At 36.8% G+C, this 13005-nt stretch overlaps 1 protein-coding gene across 3 annotated transcripts in view; it reads left to right on the top strand.

Annotated features, from left to right (window-relative positions):
- Positions 1–13005, top strand: part of MND1 (meiotic nuclear divisions 1) — a 65675-nt gene that overhangs the window by 9805 nt on the left and 42865 nt on the right. For all 3 annotated transcript variants that reach the window (XM_042935269.1, XM_042935270.1, XM_042935268.1), the window contains exons 3-4: positions 1583–1640; positions 4855–5003. In XM_042935269.1, coding sequence (XP_042791203.1) covers positions 1583–1640; positions 4855–5003 — 207 coding nt within the window. The remainder of the gene's footprint in view (positions 1–1582; positions 1641–4854; positions 5004–13005) is intronic.

Raw genomic sequence — 13005 nt, 5'->3', positions numbered from 1 at the left:
AACTGAGTGCTTCCTAGGTGCCAATCATTGCTCTCAGTGCTTGGTGTAGGTTATCTGATTCCATCCTTTTTAATCCTTTGCTATCAGGACTGTTATGATCCTCATTCTACAGATGAGGACATCTGAGACACAGCCTAAGGTGCCAGCCCTGGATCTCAAAAAATTAAAGTGGTAGTACCACTAGGATTCAAATCCAGGGAGGATCATCTGATTTTTAGATTTTAGGCAGTGTTAAATGCTGCCTCTTTGCATTTATAAATCTGACTATCGTGTTACATATCATAGGCCTCCTTAATTTATTCCAGATATTTGTGCCTGCCACTAACGGGAAATATGTTTGAAGTTTCAGGTCCTGAGTGGTAGAGCCATGATTTAAATCCAGGCACCTGGCTCTAGAAGCTGGTTTTTTTACCATGTTGCTCAACAGTAGCTTTTTTTTTTTCTTCTTCCAGTTCAAGTCCAAATCTTAGACCTACAAAAAACACTAATTTCCTATGTCTTAGCCTAATACTTGATAGGACCTTCAAAGTCTAGTCTGACCACATTCTACTGGCTACTTTCATTATATACAGATGTGAAGAAGATAAGAGAAAATGGCAAAATAGAATATGAAATTAATAAGGACATTTTCATTTTGATAATTCAGATTCTCAGTAAAACAAGCAAAACACTCTGGGAACCTTTATTTTAAAAACTGCCTTCTAAGTGTAATTTTACTAATGTTACCTCCCTTCAATGACTTACTAAACGTCATTGGCAATTCAGAACAGAGTATCATATTAATGATGATTAGAAAGATAAATTGATGAAATTTGTATGTGAGGATTATGACTTGTACACAGTTAAAATATTTTTCCTGTGGTCTCAGCAAGAAAAGTAGATTTAATTCTTACTAGGCTGTGGAAGGCTGGGGAGAGTGGTGAGGGTGATTATTTTGTCCTTTATGATATTGTTCATTTTCTCAGTATCAAAATTGGCTGTTTCAGATTGAAAATTTTTCAGCCCTGCCTTCAGTTAATAACAGCATATTAATGAGTGTGAGCAGCTTCCAGAAGTTCACTAGTCACTGAGTTTGTTTTGTTTTGTTTTGTTTTTGAGAGGGAGCGTGCACGCATGCAAGCTGGAGAGAGGGGCAGAGGGAAAGAGAATCTCAAGTAGACGCCCGTCAGTTGTCTGTTTTACTTTTAGTTAAAACTGCTAAATCTGTGACGTACGATGCATGCTAAGCAAATCACTGTTTTCTTAAAATCACAGTGTCAGAAAAGGTGATTATTTCATGTTAAATGATTCATTGTAAGTAGTCTTTATACCTCGATGGGAAGATATTCTTTACATTCTGATCTTCAGTTACTTTAAAGAATTGAATGTTCACGCAAAATTTGTCCCTTTTTAAATTCTGTTGAAGGTATCAAACAAGACAATTGCAGTTTGTTCTAGCTCTAAAATGCTTGATTCTGTCACACTGTTCATTACCAGACACAACTTTTAGTACAAAGTTTTATTAATATAGTTATGGTAAATATGAATATATAGTAGAAAATAAATATATGTTTTTCATCTTTTTTTAAACTCTTTTAAACAGAAAGATGTGTTTCAATTAAAAGACATGGAGAAGATTGCTCCCAAAGAAAAAGGCATTAGTGAGTATCAAAGATGTGCGGAGACATTTTGTGATATATTGGCCATCTTTTCTGTAACAGTCTTTCACTTTATGAAAACATAAATTTCTACAGGTGAAGAATGTTTATAAAAGTCCTTACATGATGTCTTCAGGCTGTGGCCATGATTCTTGTGTTTGGAGTATCTGCTTTAGGAAAATTAAAATGGAATATGCACGCATACCTATACCTATACACACATGCATGTACACATTTATTTATTTATAGGTATACTTACTTCAAGAGAAGTAAACATTTCATTTATGTTCTTGTATTTGTTAAATGTGACTTCATATCTTTACATGGTGTAGTGGTTTTCTAAGCTTTTGTAACAAATTACTACAAACTTGGTAGCTTAACACAGTAGAATTTATTCTTTCAAAGTTTGGAAGCCAGAAGTCTAAAATCAGGGTATTGGTAGGGTTGGTTCCTTCTGGAGGTTCTGAAGGAGAATCTGTCTCCTGCTTCTCTCCTGGCTTCTGGTGGCTGTCAGCAGTACTTGGCTTATAGACACGTTGTTCTAATCTCTGCCTCTGTTTTTACGTAGACTTCCCCTTTATTTTCTCCATTTCTATCTCTTATAAGGACATATGTCATTGGATTTGGGCCATACCACCCTAAAACATGGATGATTTCATCTATGATCCTTAACTGCATCTATACAGACCCTTTTTCCAAATCAGGTCACATTCACAGGATTTGGGGGTTATCTTTTGAAGGGTCACTGTTAAACCCCCTATATATGGGGTGTGTGTGTGTGTGTCTGTGTCTGTGTCTATATATATATATAGACACACACACACACATATATATGTATATATATATGTATTTAAATCTTATTTTCATTGTATAAGCTATACATGTTTATAAGTAAAAATTGTTCATAAGCCCTCTATTCTGGGATCACCACTGTTAACATTTTGGTGTATTTTGGTGTCTTATTCTTTGGTTCTATTTGTGTATGTATGTATGTATCTCTTTTTTTTTTTTTTTTTTTTTGAGGGAACTGTCCTGTATATGCAGTTTTGTGTTCATGCATTTTTCATATAACATTATGTCATCTATATTTCATTATGTCATTTGCTTAAAGAATGATGTGGGGTGCCTGGGTGGCTCACTCTTGATTTCTGTTCAGGTCATGATCTCACTGCATGGGATTGAGCCCCTCGTGGGGCTCTGTGCTGACAGCACAGAGCCTGCTTGGGATTCCCTTTTCTCCTCTGTCTCTCAAAATAAATAAATAAACTTAAAAAAAAAAAAAAAGATGCACAACATCTGCATCTCCTAATGTCTCATTCTGTGACCACCCACTATACCCTAATTTGCTTAGCTTGTTACCTTTTGTTGAACACCTAGGTTGTTCACAAACTTTGCTGCTAAAATTAATGTGTAACATACTATCTATGAATTTTTTTCTAAAAACGTGATTTTTTAGGGCAGTTTTAGGGTCATAGCAGAATTGAGTGGAAGGTACAGAGATATCCCATATGCTTCCTGCTCCCCCACATGTAAAGCTTCTCCTGCTGTCAGCATCACTCACCAGTGGTCCGTTTGTTACAGCTGACACATCCTAATCCCCCAAAGTCCATGGTTTGCATTGCATTCTGTGAGTTTGGACAAGTGTATAATGACACGGATCCATCATTATCGTGTCATGCAGAGGATTTTATTACTGCCCTAAAATCTCAATGTGCTCCACCTATTCATCCCTTTCTCTCCTTACCCATACTTTTTTTTCCCCCCCCACATCTCCTATCACTTCATTAGGAAATGCTCCTAGAAATAGAGTGGAAAATAGAGACTTGTGTAGTTTTAGACATTTAATACATATTCTCAAAGTGCCTTCAGGAAAGGCTATTCCAAATTATATTCACATTCATTTCTCAGAATTGTGTTTTCATTTTTAGAATCGTTGACATTTCATTTCACTTCGTATTTCTTTACGAGTGAGGTTGAATGTTTTGCACATTCGGTGTCGATTTTTTTTTTAATTTATTAAATCTTTAGTTTTCTAATAGATTTTATTATATTTAGGAATCTGTAGAAAAAATTAAAGTGGACATAAAAATATGGATAAGTTCTCAGTACAGTTTTAGTTAATAGAAAGTAAGAATTGTTCATGAATTTCAAATAAAGTCATATTTGACTTTACATTTTTATATGCTACTTTTGAAAACTTCTTTCTGATTTTTTATCTTACCCTTAACCGTAATATTCAGTTTATTGTTTTATTGTTTAATTTTTCACAAGTTTTTTTTTCTTTTGTTAGTTTTCTTAGCAAAGAAGGCAAAACATGTTCATTGTTGGAAAAAATAAGAAAAATGAACAAAAAGAGGAAATAAAAATTGCCTCTTAAAGATAACTTCTGTCACATTAGTGCATATTTTAACTTTATTTTTTTATATTTTATACACATTTTGAATGTATATATATATCCATGCCATTAAATATTTTATAACATAAATTTAATGATTGTATAGTATCCTGTCACAATAAATGCTTTTTTTTTTTTTAAGTTGTTTTTATTTATTTTGAGAGAGAGAGAGAGAGCAAGTGGAGGAGGGGCCGAGAGACAGAGATAAAATCCCAAGGCGGCTCTGCAGTTTAGCACAGAGCCCAATGCAGGGCTCAAACTCACAAACCGTGAGATCATGACTTGAGCTGAAATCAAGAGTCAGACGCTTAATCGACTATGCCACTCAGGCGCCCCACGATATTACAAGTCCAGTTATTGGACTGGTTTCCAGTTTTTTGCTATTGAAAACAGTGCTTTGACAAGCATCGTTACGCTTGTCTGTCATTTTCTTTGGTTGAATTTAAAATAGTGGAATTTCTACATAAAAGGTATGCATAAATCTAAGGTTTTCAATATATATTGTCATATTCTCTACCCATGATGAGGGTACTCATTACCCTAAATCTTTTATGATATTGTAGTCAAGAAATCATATGTCATTGCTTTATTTTGCCTTCTTCAGTTATTAGTGGGGTTAAACATTTTTGTTTGTTGACTGTGTATATTTTGTTTTTGTTCATTGATGTACTTTTGTTTTTCCATTGTAGTATTTTTTATTTTTAAAAGCTCCTTTGTTAAGTACCCCTTCTGTAATATTTATTGCAGGTATCTTCCTAGTTTTTAGCCTTTTAATTATATAGGATGTGTCTTAATGTAGTCTTTAAAAATTCTCTCTTTTAGCTGCTATGTCAGTAAAAGAAGTCCTTCAAAGCTTAGTTGATGACGGTATGGTTGACTGTGAGAGGATTGGAACGTCTAATTATTATTGGGCTTTTCCAAGTAAAGCTCTTCATGCAAGGAAACGCAAGCTGGAGGTTCTGGAATCTCAGGTAAGCGACCACACTTAAAAAAATTATAGATTTGCTTTGTAAGAAAAAAATTTGTTTTTATTTAAACTTATGTGGTTTCCGTTAAATTTTTAACATGCATTATTTGATTCAAAGTCTAGAAATAATCAAGATCTCTTTCTTCCAAACAGTACAAGGATCTTAGAATGTTTTAACCTTCATCTTCCCACATCATGATATTATTTTATAATATTTTAGTTCCTTTTAGGGTTACAGAAAAAGGGGTGGGGAGGTACAGAGAGTTCCCAAATGTGGTTGACCCTTTAACAACATGGGTTTAAACCTCATGAGTCCACGTATACGTGCATTTTTTTTATACATATGGTACTGTAAATGTATTTTCTTTCTCTTATAATTATCTACATTTACTTTCCCCTAACTTACTTTATTGTAAGAATACAGTGTATGATAGCATAAAAAATATGTGTTAATCAACTATTTATGTTATTGGTAAGGCTTCTGGTCAACAGTGGGCTATTAGCACTTACTTTTTTTTTTTTTTTTTTTTTTTTTTTGAGACAGAGAGAGCACTAGTGGGGGGGGGGGGGAGAGAGAGAGAGAGAGAGAGAGAGAGAGAGAGAGAGAGAGAGAGAGAGAGAGAGAGAGAATTTCAAGCAGATTCCACGTTCAGCACAGAGCCCGATGTGGGGCTGGATCCCACGACCCTTGGATCATGACCTGAGCTGAAACCAAGAGTCGGAGGCTAAATCAACTGAGCCACCGAGGAGTCAAAAGTTATGTATGGATTTTTGACTGCATGAGGGTTGCCCCTAACTTCTGCATTGTTCAGTGGTCAGCTGTATAGTTTTCTCCCACCATCTGAAAGTGGAGTATTCCTATGAAACTTTTTGTGAGCTAAAATGGTGTGAAGCAAAAAAGCAATTACCATTAACCTATGTGGAAAAAATCTTTGAATGATTCTAGACCCCAAAAGTAACCTTTCTTAGGCTTTTCTGATACCTTAGGGCACATCTTGCTAATGGATGCACAAAATACATCAAAGTAAAGCACAAATGCTCATAGGCACAGTTCGATGCTATGGAGCTTGATGCTGACATGCTGAGTATAGTTCCCAGGGAAGGAGCTTGGGGCCACTCTCACTGCTCTGGGTGCACGCTGCCTCTATAAAGGCTTGCTGCAAAATGAATGCTGAACACTCTTTTTGCTTTTTATCTTTTTTTTGTAAAAGCAAAATACCCTTCAGATTTCTCTCAGCAAAAATAGGTACTAATGTAGGTCTTTCATAAAAACAAAGTGGTATAACATGAACTTTTGAAAAATGGGGACACTTGTACCACCCCCTACACCCCACCAAACACAAAATTTCCCCTATTATTTACAATTTGTGTTAGTGTTGTACATGTTATAATTGATGAGTCAGTATTGATCTCTTGTTATTAAATAAAGTCCATACTATATATTAGGGTTCACATTTTATATTGTATATTCTGTGAATTTTGACAAATGCATAAATGTTATATATGCACAATTACAGGATACAGAATGCAGGATTCCAGAATAGTTTCACTGCCCTAAAAATCTCCTGTGCTGGAGTTATCCCTCCATCCTTCCCTCTCCCCTAACTCCTAGCAACCACTGGTATTTTTACTGTTCTGTAGTTTGCCTTTCCCAGAATATGATATTGTTGGAATCGTACAGTCTATAGCCTTTTCAGATTGGCTTCTTTCACTTAGTAATGTATATTTAGGTTTCCTCCGTGTCTTTTGGTGGCTTGATAGCTCATTTTTTTTTTTGATAGTTCATTTCTTTTTATTGCTAAATAATATTCCATTTCATAGTTGTGCTGTAGTTTGTTTATTCATTCAGCTATTAAAGGAAATCTTGATTGTTTCCAAGAACATGCATTTAGTCTGTACTACAAGATTCCAATACATTTTAATGAAGTATTTTTTTATTCTTTTATGCAACTGAGGGGGTGAATTACCATGTGGAATTTATAGTGTAGGTAAGAAATGGAACTTCAGGGAAATAGGCAATGGACTTGTTTTGGAGTGAGGCGAGGAAGAATTCTGATTCTCGAGAAGATAACAGGACCGGGAAAAGTTAATCAAGAATAGTAAAGGAGGGGGGCGCCTGGGTGGCTCAGTGGGTTAAGCGTTTGACTTCAGCTCAGGTCATGATCTCACGGTTCGTGGGTTTGAGCCCGCGTTGGGCTCTGTGCTGACAGCTCAGAGCCTGGAGCCTGCTTCGGATTCTGTGTCTCCCTCTCTCTCTGCCCCTCCCCAACTAGCGCTCTGTCTCTGTCTCTCAGAAAATAAAAACGTTAAAAAAAATTTTTTTTTTAAAAAAAGGAATAGTAAAGGAGAGGCGCCTGGGTGGCTCAGTCAATTAAGTGTCTGACTCTTGGTTTCAGCTCAGATCATGATCTCATGGTTTCATGAGTTCCGAGCTCTGTGTTGGGCTCTGTGCTGGCAGCATGGAGTCTGCTTGGGATTCTCTGTCTCCCTCTCTCTCTGTCCCTTCCCCACACACGCTCTCTCTCTCAAAATAAATAAATAAAGTTTAAAAAAAAAAAGAATAGTAAAGGAAATGAATTTATTTCTGTTTGGAGGTAACGTGAGATTACATTTCTTCATAGGAAAATCCTCCTGAAATACCACTATTTAAAATGTTGCTCATGGGTTTAAGAAGGTTAAAGAGTTAGTTTGTAAGGAGCCCTCTGTCAGTCATTGTTTTTAACTATAAGCAATGCATATTAACTCTGGCTGACATTAGCAGAAAAGGAATTTTTGAAAGATACAAGATGGATTTGCAGAATCACTGGGAAGGCTGGAAACCCAGTTCTAAAAGTAGGCAGGAACTGAGGGAAGGTACACAGCCAGACCACAGCCAAAGTCACACCATGAAACCTGTCTGGTGAGGATTCTGCTGCTCCAGAGCCATGAACACTGCACCTAGCTCTACTGACATTGCTGACCTCAGAAGATGATTCCACTGGTGCTTCTGACTCAGGCTGAAGAACCAGATGTTGCTGCTGCCAAAGAAAAGAAAACAAACTTAAAAATCCCTCAAAAAACTTCTGTCCCAGCTACCAGTCACATTTTGTGGAGGTACATGTGATCTGGCCAAGCCTGGGTTACATTCTCACACTCTAGTTGCCAGGGGAACTGGCGAAATAAGTAATTGGGGTGTCTAGTTTCTTTCTTTCTTCTTCTCTTTTTTTTTTTTTTTAAGTTTATTTATTTGTTTTGAGAGAGAGAGAAAGAGAGCAGAGGGAGGGGCAGAGAAAGAGAGAGAGAGAGAGAGAGAGAGAGAGAGAGAGAGAGAGAGAATCCCAAGCAGGCTCTGTGTTATCAGCACAGAGCCCAGTGCAGGGCTCAATCTCCTAAACCTATGGGATCATGACCTGAGTCTAAGTCAGAGGAGTCGGATGCCTAACTGACTGAGCCACCCAGGCGTCCCATGGAGTTTCCAGTTTTTGTGATGAGAGGTAGCTGCCTCCTATTGGTACCAGCAGTTCCCCAAAATAGGAAGGGAGTTTGAATGCTGAGTAGCACTGTCTCTCCTACCATGATATTTGCAAAATAAATCAGGAGAAACAAACTGGAAAAGAGCATAGGACTTGGGAGTCAGAATAATAACAACTAAATTATTGAATACCTACTGTCTTCTGTGATAACTATCCTAGGCACTCAGAATCCATTAGTGGACAAAGAATGGAAGCAGGGAAACCAAGTAGGTTAAGTTATTGAAATAATCCAGCTAGGAAATAATGGTGGTTTGGACCAAGGTGGACGAAGCCCACTTATCCTTGCCTTAGCCATAGGCAACCAGTAAGCTACTTTCTGTCTCTTGTAAATTTTCTTGTTCTGGACATTTCATATGAGTGGAATCACAGCATGTGTATCATTCTCAACTGGCTTCTTTAATTTAACGTAATGTTTTCAAAGTTTGTCCATGTTATAGTAGAAGTACTTCATTCCTTTTTATGGCCAAATAATATTCCGTTATATGAATATACCACACTTTGTTTATCCATTCCTCAGTTAATGGCCATTTGGATTGTTTTCACCTTTTGACTGTTAATATGCAATGTTGCTATAAACTTTCAAGTTTTTGTGTGGACATTTTTTCATTTCTCTTGGGATTTGCTGGGTCCTATGACAACATGATTAGTTGTTTGAAGAACTTCCATACTTCTTTCTAATTTGGCTTCACCAGTTTCCATTTTTACAGTGCATGAAGCTTCCAGTTTTACTACATCGTCACTGAAATTTATCATTACCTGACTTTTTTGACTTTAGCCATCCTAGTGGTTGTGAAGTGGCATCTAGTTACGGTTTTGCTTTCTATTTTCCTGGTGACTAGTGATGTTGAGCATCATTTCATGTGTTTACGGGCCATTTGTATATCTTCCTTAGAGAAATACCTATTCAGATCCTTTACCCATGTTTTATCTTTTAAACGTGATGCCACATTTTTTCCATGCTAGGAAACAACATGCATATTTGTCACTCAGCAATTTTTTGAAAAGTTAATCATGACAATTAAAACTTTATACAGGGTAATATACTTTCAGGTCTTATTGCATTTTCCTGTCTTCATGGTTTTTTGTTCCTTTATCCTCTTTGAGAATTCCCTTGCTCTTCCTTTCTACTTAGCCAAATTCTAAACATCTCTCTTTTCAGAAACCTTCTCAAGGCCCCATAGCTTATAGTGGGTTTGGCCTTCTCTAAACAAACTGTAATATTTTTGGTTTTACCATGATATAATGTATTGCTTTGGCTCATACTGCTGGTTGCCTATGTAATGAGCACTGCCCCTTTCTTCTTTACTAACAAAACACTTTGTTGAGGCAGCAGTGTGCCTTACTTAAAAAAAAAAAAAATGCTCATCTTCCCACACTCCTTTGCAACTAAGGGTGGCAATGGAAAACAGTTCTGATGAGTGAGATATAAGTGGAAGAGTATCTCTGAGGTTTGTAGGAAAGTGTTTACTTTCCTGATAAAGGCAAAACCCCTTCCCCTTCTTTTCCATAGTGGACATGAGATCATATTGTAACCCTACAATAACATGCATTAGGATGGAGACCTGTTCCTTAATGTCAGAGCCTGAATAGAAAGGGCTTGGGTCTCTGGTGGCATTTTGAAATGCTGCACTAACCTGGGACTGTCTCATGTCTGGACTGTTTAATCCAGTTTTAGTCAAATGTTCTGTTACTGTAGCTGAATGTGTTCTAAATGGATATAATTGCTTTGAAGACTTTCTTTTATATAAATGTGACTTAGATTTTTTATTAGTTGTCTGTTACTTTGTAACAAACTGTGTACTCCAAAATTTTGTGGCTTAAAGAAACAAACATAGATATTTCACAGTTTCTGTGGATCAGGAATCCAGACATGGTTTAGTTAGGTACGTCTGGCTCAGAGTCTCACATGAGGTTGTAGTCTGACAGTTGGCTGGGGCTGCGTACTCATCAGAAGGTTCATCTGGGAGAGGATTAACTTCCAAACTCAATCATATAGTTATTGGATTTAGCCCTTTGAAGGCTGTTGGACTGAGGGCCTTTATTCCTTGATAGTTTTTAGGCAGAGGCCTCCCTCATTCCTTATATCCTGGGCTTCTCCATAGGACAGTTCACAGAGCAAGTGTGTGGAGAGTCCAAGGCAGAAGGACACTACTGTGTTTTTTTGTAACTTAATCTTGGAAGTGACATCTCTTTACATCTGCTGTAGTGTGTTTTAATGAAACAAGTCATTAAATACAGCCCGGTTGCAAGCAGAGATTACAAATGGGCATAAATAGCAAGGGGCAGGGATCATTTTGGCCATCTTAGAGGATACATACACAGATTTAAATTTTTTTTTTAACTTTTCATATGTATAAGTCTTCTTGATTAGTTTTTAATTGCTTTATTGAAGAATATTTGACATTCAAAAATTTCTCATATTTAAAGTTTATAAATTGCCGCGTTTTGGCATATGTATACATCCATGAAACCATCACTACAATTAAGGTAATGAGCATATCCTTCATCCCTAAAAGTTTCTTTATTCCCCTTTTTAGTCTTTCTCTCCTGCCCTTCGCTTCTCTGCACTGTTTCCCCTGCCCCCATCCCTAGGCAACCACTGATTTGCTTTCTGTCACTATATTTCCAAGAGTTAAAAAAATTTTTTTTAATGTTTATTTTTGAGAGAGAGAGAGCGAACATGAACAGCAGGGGCGGGGAGGGGAGCGGAAAGAGAGAGAGAGAGAGAGAGAGACAGAATCTGAAGCAGGCTCCAGGCTTTGAGCTGTCAGCACAGAGGCCGATGAGCAGGGCTCGAACTCAAGAGCTGTGAGATCATGTCCTGATCCGAAGTAGGACATTTAACCGACTGAGCCACCCAGTTCCCCCCCCTTCTTTTTAATTTTTTAAAAATGATATTTCTAAGAGTTTTATATAAATGGAATCATACAGTAATGTATTCTTTTTCCTGGCTTCTTTTACTGAGCATAATTATTTAAAGATGTATCCATGTTGCTGTCTTATTCATTTATTTTTATTGCTTAGTGGTGTTCCATTGTATGGGTAGATGACAGTCTGTTTAGCTGTTGATAGACGTTTGGGTCTTTTGTGTGTTCTAGTTTTGGGCTATTAGAAATAAAGCTGCTATAAATATTTGTGTATAAGCCTTTGTAGGGACATATGTTTTTATTTATATTGGGTAAATACCTAGGAATGGAATGGCTGGATTGTATGTGGCAAGTTTATGTTTAACTTTTTAAGAGATTGCCAAACTGTTTTCTGAAATAGTTGTGCCATTTTACATTCCGGTCAGGAGTGTATGAGAGTTCCTGGTCTCTCCATATCCTTGTCAATACTTGGTATGATACCCATTCTAATAAGTATATAGTGATATTGTGGCTTTTTTCCGTTTCCCCAGTGACTAATAATGTTGAGCATCTTTGCATGTGTTTGTTTGTCATCCATAAGTCTTCACTGACAAAGTGTCAGTACAGATCTTTTACTTAAAAAAAAAAATTTCTTTTTGCCTTTTTTAAAACTTGGGTTTTTATTATTGAGTTTAGACAATTCTCTGTATATTCTGGGTACAGATCCCCTCCTAGACAAATGTTCTCTGAACTTTTTTTCTACCAGTCTTCAATTTGTCTTTTCATTCTCTTAACTAGTTTTTGAGGAACAGAAGTTTTTAATTTTGTTGAAGGCCAGTTTATCAATTTGTTTCTTTATGGTTGGTGTTTTGGGGATATATCTTACCTTCTTCTGGGCAATTATTTGTGCCTGAAACTGGGCATAACAGGTGCTGATTAAACATTTGCTGGTTGACTTCTTGAGCCAGAGGAACTCTTTACCTTTGAGGAAAAAACAGCTAAATGTACGTTTTTTATTTCTTTGCCTCTGGATTTAGCATAATATCTACTTAGCAAGTGGGGGAGCTTGGCAAACCTTAAGAGAAGTAAAGAAGAGATCTCGTAAGAATCTCTAGTACAGTGAATCTATTTTCAAAAAGTGAACTTAATATCACTGTTTGTTCTGAGTGTTTGAGGAATAGGATGTTCTCATTAGTTACTGTCTATAGATCCCTCTTCCTACAGGTCTGAGAGTTGGCAACAAATGTATTTTGTGACACACCCCTCCCTCCCCACCTCCATTGACAAGTTGGAGGTCAAAGATTAATCTTACACACCTCAGAAATCAGGTCAAGTCAGAGATGTACACCTAGGCAGTAGTCCTATACCCTCTGTTCTAAACACTCCAGAGGTAAACGAAAAACATGATTTTGATGTCATTTGTAAAACGTTGATAGCCCTTGACATTTGCTGTATATAGTTATTAAAAAACAAAAACAAAAAGCCTTATTGCCTTTTCACTGACCTAAACCTACTTTATTCTCTAACTAAAACTTGAGATGGCACGTCAGTATCATTCTGTGCCCCTCAACCATGGTTCTGGAGATCGCTTATCATTTTAGAGAAGCAATGTGGCTCAATGGAAAGAGAAGTAGTTAGAAATCAGACA

This window comes from Panthera leo, chromosome B1 (genome assembly GCF_018350215.1).
Source record: "Panthera leo isolate Ple1 chromosome B1, P.leo_Ple1_pat1.1, whole genome shotgun sequence".
NCBI lineage: Eukaryota > Metazoa > Chordata > Mammalia > Carnivora > Felidae > Panthera > Panthera leo.
This window is presented reverse-complemented; position numbering and strand designations above follow the sequence as displayed.